General features: G+C 39.6%; 1 protein-coding gene across 3 annotated transcripts in view; it reads right to left on the bottom strand.

Annotated features, from left to right (window-relative positions):
* Positions 1 to 392: 392 nt before the first annotated feature.
* The window catches only part of LOC127647069 ((E3-independent) E2 ubiquitin-conjugating enzyme-like), a 119,593-nt gene continuing 93,706 nt past the window's right edge, over positions 393 to 26,279 (bottom strand). For all 3 annotated transcript variants that reach the window (XM_052131143.1, XM_052131145.1, XM_052131146.1), the window contains exons 19-20: positions 3,324 to 3,381; positions 393 to 3,126 (exon numbers count right to left, since the gene is read on the bottom strand). In XM_052131143.1, the coding sequence (XP_051987103.1) occupies positions 2,366 to 3,126; positions 3,324 to 3,381 (819 nt within the window). In that variant the 3' untranslated portion in view covers positions 393 to 2,365. The remainder of the gene's footprint in view (positions 3,127 to 3,323; positions 3,382 to 26,279) is intronic.

The following is a 26,279-nucleotide window of genomic DNA, read 5'->3' as shown; positions in this document are numbered from 1 at the left end:
CTCCATGATGACGCCACTTCCTCAAATATCCCAGGTTTTGACACCACTGTAACAAGTGCTTTAATTCGCTTGTGAAATGAGGAAGCGGGAGTCCGACAAATTTCCACCTTTCTCTCGTTTTGATTTAACAAGTCACTTTTCAGTTACAAACAATTTAATATACACACACAGCAAGCATAGATCACGCCTTTCCTCTTCTATCACTCTGTCACCTCTCACTGAAACACAGAACAGCTGTTATTAAAATTGCCCACAGGTGTAACTCCTTACCGCTCTCATCTCCCAGTCTTGCTCTCCATTCACAAGTCAGCACTCAACCATGCCCCCCCTCCACAATTATATATAGTCATGTCTTCTGCACAGAAGATTCAATCTACAAATCATATGTTTATTAGTTTACCAATACAAGCCACTGTGGAAATGTTTACATTGTTCAGTCATGTCTCATGTAGCCATTAAGGCTTAAAGCAACATGTTACATGCTTTGGCTGTTATCTCTCTTCATAGTAGTGTGATCAAATTCATAGTATTGTACACCTACACAGAAAATTGCCGTTTCATTAGGGTTTATGTCTGGATTCTCATTTGTGACATAGCTTCACATTCAGAGATGTACAGAAACCAAAATATGGAGAGCTGAACTTATGTATGATACATAAGACATACAGGATATTAATCTGTATGTGGAAAATGTATCTTCCTTTTTACTGAGATGGATTAAAGGGATCTGCATTGATATAATAACCAGCTAAACCAATCACCATGAACTCATCAAATGCACATATGAAACACTTTGATAAAGCATTCTTATTCTCCAGCTATGAAACTGTAAGCTAGAAATACAAAATTATATTGAAAGGTATAATGAAATAATTATTTGTAGGATATTACTAAAGAATCTGATGAAAAAAATATTACAATAACTTGTCAAACAAAACGAGTCAGGGCCATCACCCAAAGACACCCATACTTGATATTTCCTTTGTCATAAACAAGATTGAATTTAAATGCTAATGTACAGAAAATTGTAGCAGTATATTACATCTCAACTTCTGCTTGCATCAGACCAAGAGCCAAACTACAGAGAGAAACAAAGATGAAGAGGGGGGGAGGCAACCAGCAGATTGGAGTGTTTCACGCAGTGGAAATAAATACGCATGTTTGTGCAAAACTATGAATATTAATGTGAATTACAAAGTGGAAAAGCACATAACATACACAGTGCTAAAATTATAGCTGGCCTGATGTTGATGTAAACAGAAATGTGAGGTTTGAATTGTTCTTTCTGAAACAATTTGCAAATACCTGAAAAGTGCTCTCAATTTTTCCTAGCAGACTACTCAGCCTTACAGGCTCAAAATGGTTATAATCAGGGGTGGGGTTAGGTCCTCATCAGCCTGCCAGAAACAATTCAGGGCACCTTCTTGCATTGGGCAAATCTCTTCTTTCTCTGTTGTGGCATAGAAGGGGAGGAAGATAAAAAGGGGGAATTCCATTTGGAAGAATCAGAGTAGTTCAGTGTCTGGCTGCTTTTTTTTTTTAACACTTGCAAACTTGACACTTTGGTTTCAGTGCAAAACATCAGCAGGAATGATAAATTGCATGTACAGTATCGATGACTGGGCAGTTATACAAATTGAAGCATGTTTGGGTCCAAAAATAGTTAGCAACACCAACCTTTAAAAGAACTGATAATATTGTTCACAGATTAAAGTCAATGCAATGCATCAAGCAGCACTTGATATGGAAATATGGACCACAGAGCTCATGGCTCATAAAATAATTATATTTCCATAGCAAGGACTTAAATCACACATGATCTGAAACATTATGGAAACACTGACAAAAACATCCCCACCCTTTTTTCTGCAAGTAAACTTCTAACATGTTGTGAGAGATTAATGATGGTAAACCCATCAAAATTGTGCTAGGATGAATGGAAGCATCCCATGGCATGATTAATTGATTCCCTCTTGCACAAGTTCATACTCACATAGCCACTAACAAAACAAAAGCTTCAGTCATGCTTCAGCATCTGTAATGTCTCACATCTGTCTGTTTCATTCATACCTCCCTGAGAGATCCTGTGTCGGCAGGGCTGTTGTCAGGGAAACAAGATAAAAGCCTATGAAATTTCAACAGTTTTTCAATACAAACAATAGTGTGTGCTGCCATCCCATATCAAAAAACAAAAAAGCAAACTAAAATGTGCTACAAAGCAAATATCAAAGGGTGTTATGGAACACTGTTAGTCTGATGAGGAGAATCAAGTAGCTGGCCAAGGGTTAAACTGGACAGAGCGGCGCTCTTGGGGTCATAACGTGGAAAAGAGAGGGAGAGAGAGAAAAATAAATTATTTGGGCAATTATTTGTTCTCAAGGTGCTCAGGAACACCAGCAGCTGTCAAAGTAGCTCGATATTGTTGCAGAACTACATGCATGCTCTTTATGAAGCCTTTGGACAGTGGGAATAGTGGGAATCCGATGTCTGGATAGCCACTGTGCTCTGGAAGAAAGCTGCGATAGCTCTTTCTCCGTTTCTTTGGTCTGACAACTGGCAAAGACTCCTGACATGGTTTTCCACTTTGTTTAGATGTCAAAAAACCAGACAACCATTCAGAACTTTCTGACATTTCTGATTCTGCAACACCCACCACTGAACCATCACAATCTGAGTTCTGGCTCAGGTCCTGGTGCCCCCCAAGAGGTCCACTGGGCCCTGACGTGGATGGGCTGAGCCCAGAGTCCTCAAGCTCTTCTTCGCACCGAACATTCTGCTTGCTTGGATTGCTGTGAGACAAAGCTGTGGGAATCTCCTCCAGAGGCTCTGCATGGAGGCTGCCGCCGCCGCCACCAGCACATCGGGACATGCGGTCAGTCACTGTCTCACCCAAATCCAGCCAGGACTCTAGCCGACTGACCAGCTGCCAGCCACAGCAGGTGAAGTGCTCTTGAATCTCCTGCTGAAAGACCTCCACAGGCTGCTGGATAAGTCGAGTCATAGACTGCACCATCTTAATGAGCGCCATCTCGTTATAGCAGCGGCTGTTCTCATAACCCTCCTGAAGGCCTCGATCACTGTCAAAGCCAGCCTCATTATAGTATGGTTCATTGACCAGGATCAGACCTTAAAAAGTAGAAATATGAGATAATTTAATAAACTTGATTTGGAAAAGTTCTAAGTTATTAACTGAGGTCAATATGAGGTTATTAATATTGCCTAGTCTGCATGTAGCTCAGATCATCAAGTTTGTTTGTCTCTTGGTGAGCTCATTAAATTAATATTACCCCCAACAAGGGCGTTACTGGTTTGGGAGAACCAACCTTGTATAGAAATAAGCACTTGGAGTAGACTGGATTTGCTGGTCCATCTTTCAGTGCCCTGTGAGAAGAAACTTTCCAATTAAAAATGCAATGACTAATTTTCAAACAACACAATGGAAAACATAATGCATTCTGGAATAAAGTAGAGTTGTGTTTTGTACAAGTGCTAATATTAAAGAGGTCAAGTAAAATACATTTTTCTAAAGCTTTTAAAATAAAACAGCTTAATATATTATGAAAGCTTACTGTGGCAGGGCGGAGGGCGGGGCTGGGTTGTGATCCTACACACCCGGTCCCGTATTAGGCTAATCGAGCCTCCTGAAAGGGATAAGGATCCTCTGCAGTCAACCCTTATCCCTCTCGGCAGGCTTGATTAGCCCTGCCACATTTACTAAAACTCAAACTTTTCCTCCCCAGTCCAAAAAGACCATTTATTGAAACTAAGCTGCAAAAAAATCTTGATAAATACATCAACAACACCACCACCCACATTTACACAACAAAAGACCCAGCAAGTCTATGATAATGTTAATCCAACCTTGTGCAGAACATTATAGCATGGGATTGTATTGTGAAAGTCAATATCAATAAGTTTTCATGCACTTTAAAAGTTTGATTTCAGTATGTAAAGCTTTGCTTGGTTACATAAAGAAAGCTGATGACAATGAATGTCATGCCTTGTACTATTTGCAAGATTTAAAAGTTAATGACACTTCTGATTGGCGCAGGACACCTTTGGGGATGCGGCCAATTTCAGTTCAAATGTTTCCAAACAGGAAGAACACTCTCTCTTCTCTTGTCGTTTGCCCTCTCTGCTTGCCTCTCCTGCTCTTCTGACTGCTCAGACTTCGCTCCGACTCTTCCCTCGTGGTCTTCTCTGGATCTTGTCGGAACCAGATCCATACCACATGAGGTCCAAGGAAGCTCAGGACTCAAAGTCCCGAGGGAGCATCTCACTCTTTATGGTCCATGAGAAGGACTCACTTCAAAGCCAACCTCATCATTCACACTGACAATAACTATCCAATCTTACAGAGGTCCAAAACATAGACGGAACAAGTTTTCTGTCAGGAACTTGGGGGTAACGCAAGGTCAAGGGAACTGAGCTCGGGGAAAATGGGGTATGTGGACCCAGTTGCAGAAATGAGAGCACAGTCAGGGAATACACTAAATGTCTTTTAATTAGACCAGAAGGTAATTCCAAAACAATCCATAAAGTTATTCCAAACTGAAAAAATCAAAAAATGTCCCAGAGTCAATAGGGGAAAAAGATAAAGTCATACCAACAGAAGATCTCAAATGTTCCAAAAGGTCAATGCAAAAAGTCAAAAAAGGTTTAGAAACCTCAAAGTGTAAAAGGGTGTCTTCAAAAAACAAAAGACTAGAGATGTTGGTCTCAACATATCAAACACTGAGCATAGAACAGAGGAACAGAGCAACTTAAATACACTCACAGAAAAATGAGGTATACCGTAATTTCCGGACTATTGAGCGCACCTGAATATAAGCCGCACCCACTGAATTTTAAAAAAATTATTATTTTGAACATAAATAAGCCACACCTGTCTATAAGCCGCAGGTGCCTAACGGTACATTGAAACAAATTAACTTTACACAGGCTTTAACGAAACACGGCTTGTAACAAAAATAAATGGGCTTTAACGAAACACGGCTTGTAACAAGTATAAATAAGCTTTAACGAAACACGGTGTGGCAGCGGGGGCGTAGTCAAGCACCCGTCCGGGAGAGAAAAGCGGTAAGGGTGCTTACATCAAGTGCTGAAAACTGGTGCCAGTGTGACAGTTTTCCCAAGAAGGACACGTGAAACAGGGCACTTGACGTTCCAGGTAAGGCTTTTAATGGCCACAGCAATGTTTACAATCAATTTTATAAAGTTTCTCAATTCTTGGTCTTCTATGCGCCAACACTAGACTGACGTGTGTCTGTCTGTCTGTCACTCACTCACTCACTCACTCACTCACTCACTCACACTCTCTCTGCTGCCTTTTTATGCCGCTCTCCCCACACTTACTGAAATTAGACACAGGTGTTAGACATTAGCTCAGGTGTAAGCGCCCTTACCGCTTTTCTCTCCCGGACGGGCGCTTGACCACGCCCCCGCTGCCACACACGGCTTGTAACATAATAAATAAAAAATTTGCAGTAAACAGTAGCCTAGCAAGAAAGTCATTGGTCACTATCTTCCTCCTCTTGTGCACATGAAACCACTGAAGTCATCTCCTTCGGTGTCGGAGTTGAATAGCCTCAGCAGAGTCAATTCATCACGCTGCTGTTTCCGACGTCTCCCGTGCAGCAGCTCTATTTCCTTTTCCAACAGCCAGATCAATCGCCTTCAACTTGAAAGCTGCATCATATACATTTCTCCGTGTCTTGAGGGTGACAAAATGACTACCGTAATCAGAATGATGGGAAGTTTGAGCGCGCTCGATTTAATCTAAACCGTAAACAAAAAAGTTGTTTGACCTTAACCCGTTCGGCAATTTCATTGGTCTAATGAAAGCTTCATGCCGCCGAAAAACACGTCACAGAATTTTTTTTTTTTTTTAAATAAAATTTGAAAGTGGGAAAAATCCATATATTAGCTGCATCGTTGTTTAAGCCGCGAGGTTCAAAGCGTGGGAAAAAAGTTGCGGCTTATAGTCCGGAAATTACGGTAGGTGAAAACAATAACACATGATACAAAGGCGGGAAACTGAAATGAAATGCAATCTAGGCATCTAGTGGCCAAAACTAGTCCATAAACCTAACACTTTTGACCAAGAGCCAAGAACCAAGCAACACAAAGAACGCAAGGAAACACCAATACATGCAAGTACATGTCCAAGATTGTGCTCAAAGTGCTGGTGTATTTATTAAATACTTTGAGTAATCTGATAGCAGATCGATGTAGACCCAAATAAGGTTAAATGGTTCTTAAGGCATTGTCAACAGACTCCATAAAGTTCATTTTCACTGTATTGATTACTTAGTTCACATTCTGTTACTCTTCTCATCAACCTGTCTTATGTATATATGTGTTAGATTAGATTTATGTTTAGCATAGCAATAAAGTTTGTCTGTTTTCAAAGATGAATGACTATGGTATATTTTTATAAATAATCTCATCCCTGTTTCTAAAAGATTTCACTTCAAAGCTGTACCTAAATACGTGTGATATTATTTTCAATAAGCCATGAGAATAATATCACTCCAGTAAGTGAATTAAACATAATTCACTTATTAAGGCGAATTCCTTACAGTAGAAATTGCGAGCGGATACATCAAGACGTTGTATTACTATTTTAATGGTGGAGAATTGAATAATCTAGTTATTTGTCATTTATCTCATTAATAATGGTTGTCGAACATGACTAATTCCAATATACATTTAATTACCTAATAATGTACAATAAGGACAGTTTAATTTAGTTCACATATTTCAAGACCCTAAATTCCCTTACATATAATGGTGTCAGAATGAGGGCACTCTAACGGTTCCCTTCTAAATTCATCAGTACCAAATATCCTACAGACCACAACTGGCCTCTGAGTGCACATGCTTGCTCCAAAAGACCGAGATAATGTGCAACATGTATTTAACAATTCCTCAGCTGACATCCTTTCTTCAGCTGTTCGATTCCAAATTATGTTGAATTATGAGACAGATGACGACTATAGCTCCACAACAGAAAAAAACCTGCTGTAATCTTGCAGTCTTTTTGCAATCAGTTATTGAAGGATGGGGCAGTGTCAATTATTTACATTTTCATTTATGCATTTGGCAGATGCTTTTATCCAAAGCAACTTACAGTGCATTTATTACAGGGACAGTCCCCCCGGAGCAACCTGGAGTTAAGTGCCTTGCTCAAGGACACGATGGTGGTGGCTGTGGGGATCGAACCAGCTACCTTCTCATTAACAGTTATGTGCTTTAGACCACTACGCCACCACCACTCATATATATGTTATATATGATATATATGATTACATTTAGTTATAACCTTATAAGAAAGGTATCAGAAAATATTAAATATATTCCAGCTCTACAATTAGAGCTGGAAATGCTGGATTGGAAAGGTCATCGAAAGACTGATTTTATTATACATGTTTCGAAAGTGTGGGCAATATGCACGTATTGCATGGAGGCCACAAGTTCCTTGAAAAGCAAGTTTTAGGTACATTTACTTGGAATTAGTTATTTTCGTTATTTTCGCAAGAGGAACTATAGTCGTTGCCATTTAGAGGGAATTCAGACTGAATTTTTAGCTCCTAGTAGGTACTTCTACCCCAGAAGTGGGACTGTGGGAGTTTATGATTGGTCAAACACGTATGATTAACAAAGCAATGAAAAACATGACATCGGCATGACGAGGACATTGGCAGCAACATCCTTACATCTCTCATTGCTTCGTGCATCAGCAGGAAAATGTGGTCTTCGGAGGCCGTATAAGGAGGTAGGATAAAATAAGGTGCTTTTTAAACTGATACCAGTTTCCTAAAGAGTTCCATTCATTAAAAACATTTGTTGTTTAAGCCATTGACTAATTAGGCAGCAAGGCAGCTGCCTACATGTTGGGATGCAGGCGCAGTTTGTGCAAAACAGCCCCCAAAAAAGTGTAGCTCTGAAACAGGTGTCCTACATCGGTTCTGTTGATTGTATTGTTGTTGCTACTGAATCACGTTTATTAAAAATCACACATGCAAATGACATCAGAAGAATGGTCAACACTAGATGACGTCACTACAGGGGTTACGTTTGGGAGTGCGAATGCAAGAGGGGAAAAGTCTAAAGTGTGTCGTTCCTCTTATGAGTTCTCATTTAGAAAGTTACTAAGTGTAAAGTACCTGGAATTTATGTGGGAAAGGTGCTATTGAGAGTTGATTATAAAACAGACATTTCCATGATTTCTTTGAGGGCCATTGGATTCTTAAATTAGAGAAACACTGAATTTTGATTAGCCTACATCATTTGCAATTCTTCATGCGATGAATAGCATATAGATCATTCTTTCATTAAATATGTTACGCACACAGTTCTGTAGGCTATTATTTTTTGCTTAGAATTAATTATTTGTATTACTGCCTATATAAGCAGTAAATAATATTGACTATATAGTCAATATTTTTTTAGCCAACTGTTTAATTACCCTCTACTTTTGGCTGAAAAAAAAACAAAAAAAAACAAGTTAACTTAGATGTTGCTCACGAAGTCATTTAGACAACAGTGAGTGCCTCTAGATGATGCAGGCCAATTTTCATGCAAATCGGATAAACGGTCTAGGAGGAGTTTGTAAAAGAAGGTTTTCAAAACATTTAAAAATGGTGGACAGGAAGTTTGCTCGATCATGACATAGTTGGCATCATATAAATTTGTCCACAGCTAGACAAACAGTCTATAAATGGAGATAATTAAGAACTGTGGCTACTCTCCCTAGAAGTGGCCATCCAGCAAAGATGACTCAAAGAACCATACAGCTAAAGACTAGAAGAAATCATTGGATCTGGTGTTCATGAGTCTACTATATGGAAAATATTAAACAGGCATGGCGTCCATGGCAGGACACCAAAAAGGAATTTGCTGCTTTCAAACAAAACATTGCCTGAAGTTTGCCAAAGACCCCCTTGACACGCCACAACACTACTAGGACATGTTTGTGGACTGATAAAACTAATGTTAAATTGTTTGGGAAGAACACACAGCACTACGTATTGCGTAAAAAGGGCACTGCTTACTAACATGAAAACATTGTCCCAATGCGGAAGTACGGTGGAGGGAGCTTTGCAGTTCTACACACCTGGGCAAAAAAATAAAAATAAAGGCCAAGCCCAAAATGGCAAAACATTAAGCTTTTAATGGTCTCCAAAACAAATAAGAGGACAAGAAATTAGCAAGAATTAAACAAATGCTGATGCACTTCTGTGCCACAATTTGCTCATTAACTTTTGCTGCAGTGAACTGTTTGGGAAAAAGCTTGAAACAGGGAAATTTACTTGCATAGTCTATTTGTATGCAAAGTTAAAATCATATAATGATTAAAATGTTTGACATAAAATTCAAGCTAACATGTCTGAGTGTACAAAATATATTCTGGGATGTTTTTTTCTTGTCTTAAAAGATTAGTCATTATTTGGTGATCTACCATACCTGATGCAGCCCATAAATAGGCCTGATAACAAGCTCATAAATGGAACCGTGATAGAGTTGGGGGAGAAGATTTGCTCCAAAAAAAGCTAAATATCATGCAGGGGTTGCTGTCAGAAACTGAATAGCTGATCTGCGTCAGGCTAATTGTAGCTATTCTGAAGTTTACAAGACCCTAAAGGCAGAGAAGATCCCTATTTCTCTATCAGCTATTAAGAGAATAAGTTAACGCTTAGAAACATCAGGTGATATTGCCAGAAAGAAAGGATCTGGAAGGCCCATATCCTTTTAATGAAAGGATGACCACCAGACAGGAATAAAAGATTACAAAAACTAGAACAGGGTTTGACGCTCTGCAGAGTGAGGAATCACGATTTGATTTGCGTGGTGATGCTCCAGAGAGTCGAAGATCTGCTGAGAAATACAATAGTGATTCCATCTCTACCACAGTGAAGCATGGAGGAGGAGGTGTCATGGTGTGGGGAGCCTTTTCAGTTGCAGGTACTGGTGAGCTGCTTCACTGTAATTAATGCTTTTGAGTACAAGAGAATATTGCAGAAAGGCTTGCTTCCCACAATTTAAGTTGTTTTCTCCCACAATTGAAAAGTTGTTTTCTAAAGAGGAACAATCTGATGTTACTTTCAACAAGACAATTGTCCTGACCACACTGCATAGACCAGATGTCCATCAGGCTCTTGTTTTGGCCTGGTCAGAGTCCAGATGTGAATGGGGAGACATTTTTTTCAACTTCTCATCAATTGTTTAAAGCCATCAACATTGAGTGGAACAACATTGACTCTTCTTTCTGTAAAACATTGTCCGCAAATTTACCCACAAGGCTCAACGTAAAAAAAAAATCAAAGGAAACCACCACACCTGGAGTCGCGAGTTCGAATCGAGTGACTCTTCTGTTATTATTTTTGCTTTAATAAAATGTTATCATCAAAATGGTTTCTAATCAAATGAAAATATAATGATTAATTCTGAACAAAACATGCAGTTATTATGATCAAAACGTATAGCACTAATGAGCACAGTATAAATAAATGAAAACATAGATGAAAGAAATCTGATTTCTTGTGGCACAAGGCTGCTTTGGCGGAACAGAGTGTGATGATATTAAGTACACTATTGCTTTTGTGATATTGCTTTCACATAATAATAAATATAAAAATATAGCCACAAGTGGCAATCATCAGGGTCCAAGCACATCTGGAGAGGTGACCAAAATAATAAGAATTGACAAATGATCCTGCCTAAACTATATTTGTTGAAAAGTGAATTGGGTACCAAAAATTTGAGGCTGCAAAAAGCACATAAAGGCAGCATAAAATTAATCCATATCTTTAGAAGCAAAATGATAGATGTGGGTGAGAAACAGATCAATGTTTAAATCTTTTTTTACTATCAATTCTCTGGTGATTTGAACAATGAATGTGAATCAAGGAGAGGGTCTATGATTTTATTACTGTATACACGGGCACAGCTCATCCATATAGGCAGGTAGGGCAGAGTCCCACCTAAATATTCATCCATTTGAAAACCTAGATCCATACTATTAATTTCCATTAATGGAATTTGTTAACCTGTACCATGTTCAAAATTCTGAAATACATATTAAAAGCAGGCCTCGAATAATTTTAATTTGTAAATCATTTATCTGAAAACTCTTGTTATATTTTGTATAATAGAGATAAAAAAAACTGCTGCATCCTGAACACCACAGCGCCCCTCACATTTCTAAATGAAAATCTGTGGTCAAATATGGTACTGCAACGAGCCCTCATTGAGATGCAATGGGCCAGAAATGAGTCTGCCCATAATAAAATATCAACCCAAAGGTAACTTGGTGTGCGCGAGCAGTCTTACAGATTGTGAACATGGCGACCACTATTGATAAACTTGTGTGTAACAGCATGTCTTTTCTATTGCAAATTCAGACAAATTGGAAATCAAACAACTTTTTCCTGACAAACCAGACATAAAAAATTATTTGAAAATTAAAAGACAAGGGTAGGTGATAAGAAAATGTTTTGTTTTATTCTATAAACTACTGACAACTTTTCTCCCAAATAAAAATTAGAGCATTTATGTAATGACAACTGGTCAAAATAAAACAAAAGATGCAGTGTTTTCAGACCTTGAATAATGCAAAGAAAACAAGTTAAAAGAAACAATCTTTTCAATCACAATTTTCATTTGTGTATGCGCATGTTTAGTACTGACGCAGTAATAGAGAGATGACGTTTCACGCACACATAACACTTTCATCACAGTGGCCATATTTGTGACCATCAGTGTAAAGCAACAGCAGTGAATGGAGAAACGTTCATGAAACGACATCAATAAAAAGCATCCAAATGTTGCAGGTCTGAAGTCAGCAGAAATGTTTCCACATTTGACTTTCGCGGTTATTTAAATACATTTAATTCATGATTAATCTCCAGACACTGGCGAGTCTGTTGTGTGACCGGCGAGCACACACACCCAGCGCAATGTCACAATAAACATCTCTCATTCAGTGACGTGCGGTGATGTCTTAAAGAGGCTAGGCACTGAGTTATGAAAGCCAGATTACCTGATTTATTGTTTAAGCTAATAATACGTAATAACAGTGAACGTTACGCACAAGCGCGGCATATCAATAAATGTAAAAATCAGGATGAATTATTTGTCAATAAAAAAAAAAAAAAAATCAGGATGTATATCGTGTACTCTCTATCACAGACACACACACACACACACACACACACACACACACACACACACGTGAACGTTACGCACAAGCGTATCAAGAAATGTATGTATTTTATATATGTTATATATAGTATATACGATTTTGTTAATATATCTTCATTAGATATTATTATACAAAATTCAGTAGTCAAAACACAGAACATATAACAGAACATAAGTTGTTTATTTTTTACAACATTATGTGCTTATTTTTTTATGTGCAGTCTTCATCTTTATAACAGAAGATACAATACAACAATCCTTTACCTTTTCATTGTGGTAGGTTATATACAGCTTCCTTTGCTCGTCAAGTGCAAGGTCGATCCGAGATTTTCCAAAGGTTTTCAGTGTAATTTGACACTGGATGTGAGCTGACGACTTTTCATGCTTGGTTAAAGCTGCGGGCAGGTTGTTCAAATCACAATATCCCGCTGAAGTCCAAACAGTCTGACTGGTTGAAAAAAGCAGGCAGGGATAGCAGTACAGCCGCTGATTGTTAGCACAGCCACATAGCCAATCTTTTCTTACATACCAATCAGTTTGAAATGATCGGATAATTTTTGTGCCCTTTTGCTGTACTAGTCAATCTAAGGCTGGCGTAGACCTCCCTCTTGCAATTAACTCATATTTGGAATTAAAATCGAGCTTGGAAAAAATTCTTAATTCCGTGATTATGGCCGGTGCTGTCATTTTGATTTTGAATTTGGCGGGGATTAGGCATGTACGCTAGCTGTGGTGTAATGACGTTAGCTACGCAAATGTCCAGGAATATCTCGATTTTAATTGGTCCATGTCTGATACGTAACGGAGATGATTACGGGCATAACATATTCACGTCAAAAGGCACAGCAGATTTGTGCTTTTTGCCGTACATGTTAAAGAATACAGGATCGAAGTCGCATGCGCAACATGGGTTTTCCGCGTGTCGTCTGCAATGAATGGACCGTAAAAGCACTGCTTATTCTACCATTTGTTTTTAGTTGATTATGCGTAACTGCTACATTTGTCATCATAACGTCTAAACAATTGGAATAACACACATATTGCATATATAAATCACAAGAATAAAAAGTAAAAATACAAATACAAGTTTATTATTTAATAAACATTTTATTTTTGAATTTTGGCAGGGTAGGCAGTGCCTAGTTTGCCTACCCAGACCGCACGTCAGTGCTCTCATTCAGGAGTTACAAATGTTTGTGTTGTTTTCTGGTCTGACTGGGTCACAATATTACAAACCTTCTATGATAATCCCGCTTGTATGAATGTAAGATCTGCTTTTAGCTCAGCAAGAGAACACATAAAGCAACCGAAGCAAACAAACGTATGCAAATATACAAGGAGTTTAATTACTATTGTGTTTTATTTATGTTGTCATGCATATATTGTAGCATGGTTAATTAAAAAAATATCCAGAATTTTCCGTATCAACTTGATGTGTAAATATTTTTATATTGTAGTCTGGTTGTGTGAATAAATAATCAAAATCTTATGTGTTGTTTAAATGACCAATGTTTTTATACTGTATAGTGACGTTATAGTGCTTTTTATACAAAGTGTTAAAATCATCACTCATCTTACACGGACGTGGTATTATAAATTAAAGTGTTTAATTGCTGCTCTACCCCTTCATCACTGGTTGACTTGGTGATTTTGCCTCTGGTAAGTAAACAGTAGTATCACTTTATTAATTTTATATATAGAAATAAAAGTTTTGCCGACTTATGTCGCATCCTACAGCACAAAGAAGGCATATGGAGTTCTGGTCATATAGTACTGTATATGGCAGCAAGGTCATTTAATGATGTCACATGAAACAGGTAAATAGAACTTTATTGGCTCAATTCAAAGTAGGGCTGCAACTAACGATTATTTTGATAATCGATTAATCTAACGATTATTAGAATGATTATCGACTATTCGGCGATTATTGCAATGATTAATCATTAGCACTTAACCGATTATTCAGCTTGAGCCCTGACATAAAAGGTTGTATTAAACGTGCTTACTAACAATAAAGAGGAAACATGTATCTTTTAAAAATACCTCCAAGTGACATTCACTTAATTAAAGGGAAAAAAATGTTGTCTTGTTTTAAGGATTTTTAGACCATTTTAAAAAGGAAAACAAGATACATTTACTTGAAGACTTGCTTTAAGAGAATGTATATTAAATATAAGTGTATTTTGTATATCAGTGTATTTTTTCACTTGGTTGAACTTCTGCGAGAGCAGTAAAGACAAAATATTCAAGATCTATTCTCTAAACCAAGTCTAAATATCTTGATTCTATGCTGCTTCTCAGGTGAATGCATCTTTTTTTAAAGGATTTTTAGATATTTTTAAATATTTCTATTTTTAATATTATATTCATCATTCTCCGATAACAATTTTTTCTTCTGCAGTATAGTTCCTAAAGTAAAAGTACATATTTTAATTGAGTTTTAGATATTTTTATTGGAAAACAAGCCAAAACAAATCATAAACGTATTTTGTTGCGGTGTATAAAGGGGTGAAGACTACTCTCTCTCACCTTTTTGTTCACTTCAATCCATCTTTAACTCACAAAAAACAAACTCGCTCTTATTAATAAAGCTGCGTATTGCCAATTTTCATCACGATAAGAAATGCACAATAACATATTATGATTCAATAAGTCACGAGCCATCACATTTTAATCTAGCTGCAGCAAGCGCAGGCTCAGGGGACGAGCGTCCCCACGACAGTGTGTCTCAGCTGGGTGCAGTTTCAATCTCTCCCCCTTAGAGACATTCGTGCAACTCATAGAATAGGCACTGACCACACAGAGAAATGCGAGTTTCGGAGTTACTCCCTGCTTCCGTATTATTTGAACTTTAATAAAGCTATAACGCATTAAAACTGCATTTAAGATGTAACACTGGGGTGTTTCATTTAAAGAGCTCCACAATCACTTTATGTAACATTCATGTAAACAGTCTGTTCAGAATCATCGATCGGAGGAATTTAATTCCAATTAAAACACAAAGTGTCAATGTAAGCACAGACAGCAAACACACCGACCGAGGTAAGCAGTTGGGAGGTGAGTGCGGGCGTACTTGGTGCGATTTTTGGCTGTCGGGAGAAATCACATGGAAATAGTTGGTGCTCGTGTGGTTGGCGCTCTCATCATGTGAGAAATTACGAGCAGAGCCGAGCAACTTATGAGCAGCTCATGACCTCCCGATAATTTTTAAAATGGTCTAAAAATTGTGGCCGCTGTCGGCTTGAATTTGTGTGGTGTGTGCTGTTGAACGAGCCGATTTGACGATCTACCTGAAGTTGACCAATCAGGAGAAGATGTTACAACTCACACTATCATTGAAAACTGAGTGTTCATGAAGCTTTTACACATATGGAGAAAATGGTTGTTAAAACAGTGTTTTTCCCCATATTTGTGCACTTTATTATCATGCAGAAACAGGCAGCAGCAAAACTCTGGCATTATGATTGATGTATGCGGCCATAAAAATCACACAACCACCCTTCAAAATCTGAATCAGTCAAATGTTGACATCATTTGTAACAATTATCCATTGTGACAGGGCGGAGGGCGGGGCCGGTCGTGATTATACACACCAGGTCCCTTATCAGGCTAATTAAGCCACTGAGAGGGATAAAGGCCGATTGCGGACGGTGGTGCAACGAGAGAGAGATCGTTTATGGACATGTCCGTCATGTGTGTGTGTGTGTGTGTTTGTCTTTAGTTTAAGTTTATCATTAAAATATTATTTATATTGAAAAGCCGGTTCTCGCCGCCTCCTTTCCATTGAACTGCTTTACACCCACATTTATTATTTATTAATTTTTTTAATCTGCAGATGAGTTTTCAGCTAATGCAGCCCCTGGCCTTGCCAGTCTTTTTTTATTTCTAAATTGCAAGCTACAAGGAAGCAATGTCCTCCTCTGGCTTATGTCTTATATTGATAAATAGCGTGAAAATTCATACGATTTCTCCGGAATTCGCCAGGTTGTGAAGTCGTGTACGATTGCACCTGTATGATTATCAGATAAACTGTCTCCTAACGTGTGCTAGAGCTAACGACCTACCGAGTGTCAGAACTCGAACCGTGTACGCCTGGCTTTACCCACAAGAGCAACAAGAAATGCCAACAAACAGCAGAAATGAGAATTATATAGGGAGAGAAAATGAAGGACATTTGCACTGATAATCAACATTCAGCGTCTCCATAGAAATGCTGATCAGGCTCACCGAGCGACACCTGAACACACACACAGAACAAACCTGACAGACTCACCATTTTTCAGTTAACGCAACCTCTGGACCCGCCTATATCTGTCAAGAGCTGCAATACATCAATCATTATGTTACTGTGCTACTGCAGCATTAATATGTTGCTTATATTACAAGCAAAAACAAGACTTCTTGTCATGTGGCTCCCTCTGGTGGACAAACTGTAAAACAGCCAGTCTTTCTACACATTTCAACAGTTTAAAAATGCAGTTGTAAAAAAACTATTTCTTCTGTTATAGCGCTGCCAAATTTATGTAATTTTGCAAGTGACCTCAGAATCAGAGGGGTTACCAGGATATCATGTTTGGGGGGCATTTGGCTTGTTTTGGGGGGCAACATAAACAATTGAAAAAATCGGCGCAAAATAAAGCTATACTACACACAATCTGTTTTAGTGCATATCTTTTTCTAAGCCAGGAACCCAGAGATAGGCACAGGGCCCCTATTAGTCTATAGGGCTTAAACTGGATTTTTGTTGTGTCAGACCTCACTCATCTGCTAGCGATGGAAAAATATGCACAAAACAATCCACTTTTAAATTGTAATTTATCATCAGATGCAGAGGCGTTTCCAGCATTGAAGGACATCCGGGGCTTAGCCCAGACAATTTTATTTTCACACTAGCAACCACTTCCCTGTAGTCCAAAGCTGGTGAGAGGGTATTCTTTGAGTTTTGCTCTGGCTGGGCCTGTTTCTACAGTTCCTAAATCTTCCACTCTAGTACTATCCTCAACATCCTCTCTCCTCCCTGAATCATCTGTGATGCAAAAGAACAGATACAGCACATAACTTATTGCAAATCAGCTTCAAACAACTAATTCATCAAGTGCTACATATGTCAAATTGTGGACCAATACCATTGAAGAAAATGTATTGGGAAGAGCAGATCAGTGGGATTGCCCTAATATCTATCATGATTCTTGAATTTTCATGTACATTAACAAAGTCATCACAAAAGAGTTATATTATAGTGAGTAAAGTGAGGTAAAAAATATATTGAATATAAATAATTTATATTTTTTGACATAAATAGTCAAAATGATGTATAAGATCCTAAGTTAAAGCAATACATGAATGACTTTAGTCTTAGTTCATTGACACACTATGGCATCGAACTGTATATAATTCTCATCTCTATGAGAATAATTCATCTGTCAAAATCCTTTCATTAGGATCATTGAGATAAACAATGTTTCACTTTTAACTTTCTCTAAAGTAAAGTGACTTATTAATTGTTACCAGTTTCCATGCCTGATTCTGGCACAGCTGCTGCTGGCTCCTCAGTCTGTTGCTCATCTTTGCTACACTCTACAAAACCATTTAATCAAATCAACGTGTATATTTCCTACAAACTAATATCACAAAACAAGACACACATACATTTTATGTTAATGCTTATTGGTTATCCTTAGCGAAAACAACACCTGATAAACAAGAAAAGTACGCTCCGAACGGGACTCGAACCGCGGTCTCCGGCGTGAGAGGCGTCTGGGTTAACTCAGAGCTACTAAGCTGCATCAATTTAAACAAGGAGGTTAGAGGCTACAACTCTTGAGGTTTAGCCTATTGTGGGTGAAAGCAAGCTAGATGATGATCTTAAGACTTTAAGGACAAAAACAAATGTGAATTGTTTCCCACTGACTTCTTTTGGAAAATTCCCCAAAGCCTCATTTGCTTCATTTTTGCTGTCTTTCCTGCTAATTGCCGTTAACTCGCCACTAAGTAACGTTAGTTGATGTCAACGACTGTGCAAGCTCCTCCTCTACCTGCTGCATATTCAACAGAGAGGAAGAAACGGAGTCGCCCATAGGCTACCGACAGCAAAGGAACTTATTCTATAGGCTAGATTATGCCTATGTCTATTTTTACAGGCTGTATGCAGTATGTGCAAAGCCAAAGCACAATGAAATAAGGCAACATGATTTCGGGGGTTTACATAGGCTTTTGTCCGGTTTCATATTTGTCAGTCAACTATTCAAAATACATTCGGGGCTACACTCAAAACAACAGATGGACAGATTATTTCTTCTCAGATTCAAATTCTCAGGGGAGGCAGAGCTTATCCTAGGGGAGGCACTGCCTCCCCCAGCCTCCCCCTAGACATGCCCCTGCTCAGAATGTTTTTTTTAAAGTTTTGCTAAGTTTGACAATTGTGCTGACAAGATACAAGGCCAATACCATGTTAACAATAGACAAGTTCTGTTATACAGATTTCCCTGTATGTCAATAGTTATGTGCCACAGCCCAAAACATATTTGATTATCTCTTCAGAAAGTTAAAAATATAAAAATTATTTTGATAACTTTTTGTCTGGAGGGTCTTTAGAAGTTGTATCCCAATTTGTGAGCACAAATCGAAAATTAACAGCCTAGGACGAGTTATAAAAAGTAGGTTTTTCAAAAATATTTGTGATAGTTTTCTTGAGAATGGAAATCCTTGTGGCCATATCATTAACAGTACAATACACAAACTTTTCATATTTGCCATACCTCTCCCACTGCATCGTTCTTAACTACTGAATCAAGTTTGTTGTCTTACACTATGCCAGTATTCCCCACATCCTGTGATTTTCGATTCTAGCCCTTGGTTGCAGAATTATGGCCCAAAACACGGGTGCCTTTGTTATAGCGCCACCTACTGGCCGATTGGGGGTAAGAACTAAGTTATGAGACTACTACCATTCCCCAAAGTTTCATGTCTCTAGGCCTTACGGTATGGTCTGCACGATCAGTTCAAGGGGAGAGTAATAATAACTAGATAGGTACATTTCCTGAAGAAAATGTGAGTGGTGCTTACCGTGGCAAAACTCGTCAAATTGCATTTTCTAACTTGTTGCTAAGCACTAAAATAATGGTCATAGAATTTTTCATGTGTTATCACTTCGCTAGGGGATTCTAGCATGTGTTAGCATGATGCTAGCACGTTTTAGCATGTTTAAGCACTTCGCTAGGCTATGCTAGCATGTGTTAACAAGTTAAGCATGTTTTAGCACTTCGCTAGGCGATGCTAGCATGTGTTAGCATGACGCTAGCACGTTTTTAGCATGTTTTAGGGCTTTGCTAGGCGATGTTAGCAAGTGTTAGCATGATGCTAGCTTGATTTTAGCATGTTTTAGCACTTAGCAAGACGATGCTAGCATGTGATAGCATGATGCTAGCACGATTTTAGCATGTTTTAGCACTTCGCTAGGCGATGCTACCATGTGTTAACATGATGCTAGCACATTTTTATCATGTTTTAGGGTTTGGCTATGAAGATTTTAGGTCATTACTTATTGGCTGCTTGATAATATAAATCCTATGAGGGAGAGAGAGAGAGGGAGAGATGCAGGGCTGACAGGCCCTTTTTGTCTGTGTGTGTAAAAATGTCAGTTGGGATTTAAATTTCTGAACATTCCGCAATGTTAAGTCAATGGGATTTTTTTGGCTGCTTTTTCGTCCGCTGTGCGAACATCGTACACCCGATCGCTTAGAAAAGATATAGCACACCTCTCGTTAATGAGCCGCACGATTTGACACCTCACCCAGGAGTCTGTGCCAAAAGCTGCGGGAGGAGTAGCGCGCCAAACTTTGTGTGGAATAATAATAATAAGAAGCAGAACTAGATAGGTACATTTCCTGAAGAAAATGTGAGTGGTGCTTGCTGTGGCAAAACTCGTCAAATAGCATTTTATAACTGGTGAGATATGTGATTTGAACCTCGATTGTTAGGGTACACACATCTGGTTGCTAGGCAGTTACCATAGTGATACTTATCAAGTCACCTTGCCATCCTGATTGAAATAAATCAACCCAGAAGTCTCTATGATTTTCTGGTGCAGAGATATGTGATTTGTTACTCTGTTGCTAGGGTACCCACATCTGGTTGCTAGGGAGGTAACAGAGTCATACTTTGAAAAACTCCTTGCTATGCTGAGTAAAATCAGTCAACCCAGAAGTCTCTACGATGTTGTAATGCAGAGATATGTGATTTGTTACTTGGTTGCTAGGGTAACCCCTCCTTGTTGCTAGGTAGTTACCATACTGATTCTAATCAAGTCTCTTTGCCATCCTGATTGAAATAAACCAACCCAGAAGTCTCTACGTTTTTCTGATGCAGAGATATGTGATTTGTTACCCTGTTGCTAGGGTAAACCCATCTGGTTGCTAGGCAGTTACCATAGTGATACGTATCATGGCTCCTTTCCATCCTGATTGAAATAAATCAACCCAGAAGTCTGTACTATTTTCTGGTGCAGAGATATGTGATTTGTTACACGGTTGCTAGGGTAACCACATTTGGTTGCTAGGCAGTTACCATAGTGATACTTTTCAAGTCTCCTTGCCATCCTGATTGAAATAAATCAACCCAGAAGTCTCTATGATTTTCTGGTGCAGAGATATAGTTATTGCTAAACGGTTACTAGGGTACTCTGTTTAGTTGCTAGGGAGTGGCTTGGTAGCTGCCAATCATGAATCTCCAAAGGCTGCTTGTCAGTATGAATGATATAAACCAACTCCCATGCCTCTGTGACATTCAGAATGGAAGATATCCCTCTATGGATTTTGGTTGCTAAGGTGCACGACAATGGTTGCTAGGGAGGGGCTAGGAAGTGTTGAGGTGATTCATGATTGGCTGTTGGCTGCCCAGAGTCAAACGAGACCACCCTTGTGTTTCTATGACACTTCTATCCGGAGATATCCCTTTGAACTCTTTCATTAGAAGTCTATGGGACTTGTTGCTAAGGTGCTCTAAATGGTTGCTAGGGCGTGGCTTGATAGCTTCACAATGATCCTGAGAGACTGATTGTTCATCTGATTAAAATGAGCCTGCCCCCTTGTCTCTATGACACTGTGATCCAGAGCTATGTTCAATACAAAATCCCTATGCAATTTCATTTCATGGGCCGTCCTACACCATTGTAAGTCAATGGGGCAACTTTGGGCAGCTCCTGCCCCCCAGGGGTGTAACTTTTACCCCATATTGAGGTATGCTCTTACAGAGCCTGCCAGCCTCTTCAAATGTGGCAAATCACACATTTCTGCGAAATTCTCGCTCGGAGCTGTGACTCGTCAAAGTTTGTCGCAATGTTAAGTCTATGGGATTTTTTGGCCGCTTTTTTGCCCCTGGGGCAAATACCGTACTCCCGATCGCTTAGAAAAGTCATAGCACACCTCTCCTAAATAGGCCGCATGATTTGACGCCTCACTCAGGGGTGTGTGACAAGAGGTGTGGGACAAGTTACGCGCCGAACTTTTGTGTGGAAGAATAATTATTATTATAATAATAACCAGATGGGTACATTTCATGAAGAAAATGTGACTGGTGCTTGCCGTGGCGAAACTCGTCAAACAGCATGCTGTAACTCGAAAAGAACAAAAATCACGGTCGTAAATAAATCAACCCGGAATTCTGTACGATTTTCTGGTGCAGAAATATGTGATTTGTTACTCGGTTGCTAGGGTAAGCCCGTGTGGTTGCTATGCAGTTACCAAGGTAATACAATACATGGCTCCTTTCCATCCTGAGTGAAATAAGTCAACCCGAAGTCTGTATGTTTTCTGATGCAGAGATATGTGATTTGTTACTCTGTTGCTAGGGTAACCCCATGTGGTTGATAGGCAGTTACCATAGTGATACTTATGAAGTGTCCTTGCCATCCTGATTGAAATAAATCAACCCAGAAGTCTCTCTGATTTTCTGGTGCAGAGATATAGTTGCTAGCTAAACGGTTGCTAGGGTACTCTGTTTAGTTGCTAGGGAGTGGCTTGGCAGCTGCCAATCGTGAAACTTCAAAGGCTGCTTGTCAGTATGAGTGATATAAACCAACTCCCATGCCTCTGTGACATTCAGAATGGAAGATATGCCTCTATGGATTTTGGTTGCTAAGGTGCTCGACAATGGTTGCTAGGGAGGGGCTAGGAAGTGTTGAGGTGATGCATGATTGGCTGTTTGCTGTCCCGAGTCAAACGAGACCACCCTTGTGTTTCTATGACACTTCTATCCGGAGATATCCCTTTGATGTCTTTCATTAGAAGTCTATGGGACTTGTTGCTAAGGTGCTCTTAAATTGTTGTTAGGGCGTGGCTTGATAGCTTCACAATGATCCTGAGAGACTGATTGGTCGTCTGAGTAAAATGAGCCCACCCCCTTGTCTCTATGACACTGTGATCCAGAGCTATGTTCAATACAAACCTATGCCTTTTCATTTCATGGTCCGTCCTACACCATTGTAAGTCAATTGGGGCAACTTTGGGCTGCTCCTGCCCCCAGGGGTGCAACTTTTACCCCATATTGAGGTATGCTCTTACAGAGCCTGCCAGCCTCTTCAAATGTGGCAAATCACACGCTTCTGCGAAATCCTCGCTCGGAGCTGTGATGCGCCAAAGTTTGTCTCAATGTTAAGTCTATGGGATTTTTCGCCGCTTTTTGCCCCTGGGGCAAATACCGCACTCGATCGCTTATAAAAGTCATAGCACACGGTCCTCAATAGGCCGCTCGATTTGATACCTCATTCGTGGGTCTACGCCAAACGGTGCGGGACGAGTTAGGTGCCGAACTTTTGTACGGAGATATAAAAATAATAAAAATAAAAATAACTAGATGGGTACATTTCCTGAAGAAAATGTGAGTGGTGCTTGCCGTGGCAAAACTCGTCAAACAGCATGTTGTAACTTGAAAATAACAAAAATTATGGTCATAAATAAACCAACCCAGAAATGTGTACGATGTTCTGGTGCAGAAATATGTGATTTGTTACTCGGTTGCTAGGGTAAGCCCGTGTGGTTGCTATGCAGTTACCAAGGTAATACAATACATGGCTCCTTTCCATCCTGAGTGAAATAAGTCAACCCGAAGTCTGTAGTGTGTTCTGGTGCAGAGATATGTGATATGTTGCTCGGTTGCTAGGGTAACTCCATCTGGTTGCTAGGCAGTTACCATAGTGATACTAATCAAGTCTCCTGGCCATCCTGATTAAAATAAATCAACCCGGAAGTCTCTATGTTTTTGTGATGCAGAGATATGTGATTTTTTACTCGGTTGCTAGGGTAACCCCATCTGGTTGCTAGGCAGATACCATAGTGATACTAATCAAGTGTCCTTGCCATCCTTATTGAAATAAGTCAACCCGAAGTCTCTACGCTTTTCTGATGCAGAGATATGTGATTTGTTACTCGGTTGCTAGGGTAAGCCCATCTGGTTGCTAGGCAGTTACCATAGTGATACTAATGAAGTCTCCTTGCCATCCTGATTGAAATAAGTCAACCCGAAGTCTCTATGTTTTTGTGATGCAGAGATATGTGATTTTTTACTCGGTTGCTAGGGTAACCCCATCTGGTTGCTAGGCAGATACCATAGTGATACTAATCAAGTGTCCTTGCCATCCTTATTGAAATAAGTCAACCCGAAGTCTCTACGCTTTTCTGATGCAGAGATATGTGATTTGTTACTCGGTTGCTAGGGTAAGCCCATCTGGTTGCTAGGCAGTTACCATAGTGATACTAATGAAGTCTCCTTGCCATCCTGATTGAAGTAAGTCAACCCGAAGTCTCTATGTTTTTGTGATGCAGAGATATGTGATTTGTTACTCGGTTGCTAGGGTAAGCCCATCTGGTTGCTAGGCAGTTACCATAGTGATACTAATGAAGTGTCCTTGCCATCCTGATTGAAATAAGTCAACCCGAAGTCTCTACGCTTTTCTGATGCAGAGATATGTGATTTGTTACTCGGTTGCTAGGGTAACCCCATCTGGTTGCTAGGCAGTTAACATAGTGATACTTATCAAGTCTCCTTGCCATCCTGATTGAAATAAATCAACCCAGAAGTCTCTCTGATTTTCTGGTGCAGAGATATAGTTACTGCTAAACGGTTGCTAGGGTACTCTGTGTAGTTGCTAGGAGTGGCTTGGCAGCTGCCAATCATGAATCTCCAAAGGCTGCTTGTCAGTATGAATGATATAAACCAACTCCCATGCCTCTGTGACATTCAGAATGGAAGATATCCCTCTATGGATTTTGGTTGTTAAGGTGCTCGACAATGGTTGCTAGGAGGGGCTAGGAAGTGTTGAAGTGATGCATGATTGGCTGTTTGCTGTCCCGAGTCAAACGAGACCACCCTTGTGTTTCTATGACACTTCTATCCGAGATATCCCTTTGATCTTTTTCAATAGAAGTCTATGGGACTTGTTGCTAAGGTGCTCTTAATGGTTGCTAGGGCGTGGCTTGATAGCTTCACAATGATCCAGAGAGACTGATTGGTTGTCTGAGTAAAATGAGCCCACCCCTCGCCTCTATGACACTGTGATCCAGAGCTATGTTCAATACAAATCCCTATGCCTTTTCATTTCATGGGCCGCCCTACACCATTATAAGTCAATTGGGGCATTTTTGGGCAGCTCCTGCCCCCAGGGGTGCAACTTTTACCCCATATTGAGGTATGCTCTACAGAGCCTGCCAGCCTCTTCAAATGTGGCAAATCACACGCTTCTACTGAAATCCTCGCTTGGAGCTGTGACGCGCCAAAGTTTGTCTCAATGTTAAGTCTATGGGATTTTTCGCCGCTTTTTTGCCCCTGGGGCAAATACCGCACTCGACGCTTATAAAAGTCATAGCACACGTGTCCTCAATAGGCCGCTCGATTTGATACCTCATTCGTGGGTCTACGCCAAACGGTGCGGGACGAAGTTAGGTGCCGAGTTTTGTTAAGAGATATAATAAAAATAAAAATAAGATAATAATAGTGATTAAATAACTAGATAGGTACATTTCCTGAAGAAAATGTGAGTGGTGCTTGCCGTGGCAAAACTCGCAAATAGCATGCTTGAAAAGAACAAAATTATGGTCATAAATAAATCAACCCAGAAGTCTGTATAATTTTCTGGTGCAGAAATATGTGATTTGTTACTCGGTTGCTAGGGTAAGCCCATCTGGTTGCTAGGCAGTTACCATAGGTGATACTAATCAAGTCTCCTTGCCATCCTGATTGAAATAAGTCAACCCAGAAGTCTCTAGTGTTTTCTGGTGCAGAGATATGTGATTTGTTACTCGGTTGCTAGGGTAACCCCATCTGGTTGCTAGGCAGTTACCATAGTGATACTTAATCAAGTGTCCTTGCCATCCTGATTGAAATAAGTCAACCCAGAAGTCTCTACGATTTTCTGATGCAGAGATATGTGATTTGTTACTTGGTTGCTAGGGTAACCCCATCTGGTTGCTAGGCAGTTACCATAGTGATACTAATCAAGTCTCCTTGCCATCCTGATTGAAATAAATCAACCCAGAAGTCTCTACTGTTTTCTGATGCAGAGATATGTGATTTGTTACTCGGTTGCTAGGGTAACCCCATCTGGTTGCTAGGCAGTTACCATAGTGATACTAATCAAGTGTCCTTGCCATCCTGATTGAAATAAATCAACCCGAAGTCTCGTACTATTTTCTGGTGCAGAGATATGTGATTTGTTACTCGGTTGCTAGGGTAACCCCATCTGGTTGCTAGGCAGTTACCATAGTGATACTAATCAAGTCTCCTTGCCATCCTGATTGAAATAAATCAACCCAGAAGTCTCTATGATTTTCTGGTGCAGAGATATAGTTATTGCTAAACGGTTGCTAGGGTACTCTGTTTAGTTGCTAGGAGTGGCTTGGCAGCTGCCAATCATGAATCTCCAAAGGCTGCTTGTCAGTATGAATGATATAAACCAACTCCCATGCCTCTGTGACATTCAGAATGGAAGATATCCTCTATGGATTTTGGTTGCTAAGGTGACTCGACAATGGTTGCTAGGGAGGGCTAGGAAGTGTTGAGGTGATTCATGATTGGCTGTTTGC

The sequence above is a fragment of the Xyrauchen texanus genome, chromosome 7, assembly GCF_025860055.1.
Source record: "Xyrauchen texanus isolate HMW12.3.18 chromosome 7, RBS_HiC_50CHRs, whole genome shotgun sequence".
In the NCBI taxonomy this organism is placed as follows: domain Eukaryota; kingdom Metazoa; phylum Chordata; class Actinopteri; order Cypriniformes; family Catostomidae; genus Xyrauchen; species Xyrauchen texanus.
The sequence above is the reverse complement of the archived record's forward strand: the minus strand, read 5'-3'. Positions and strand labels throughout refer to the sequence as shown.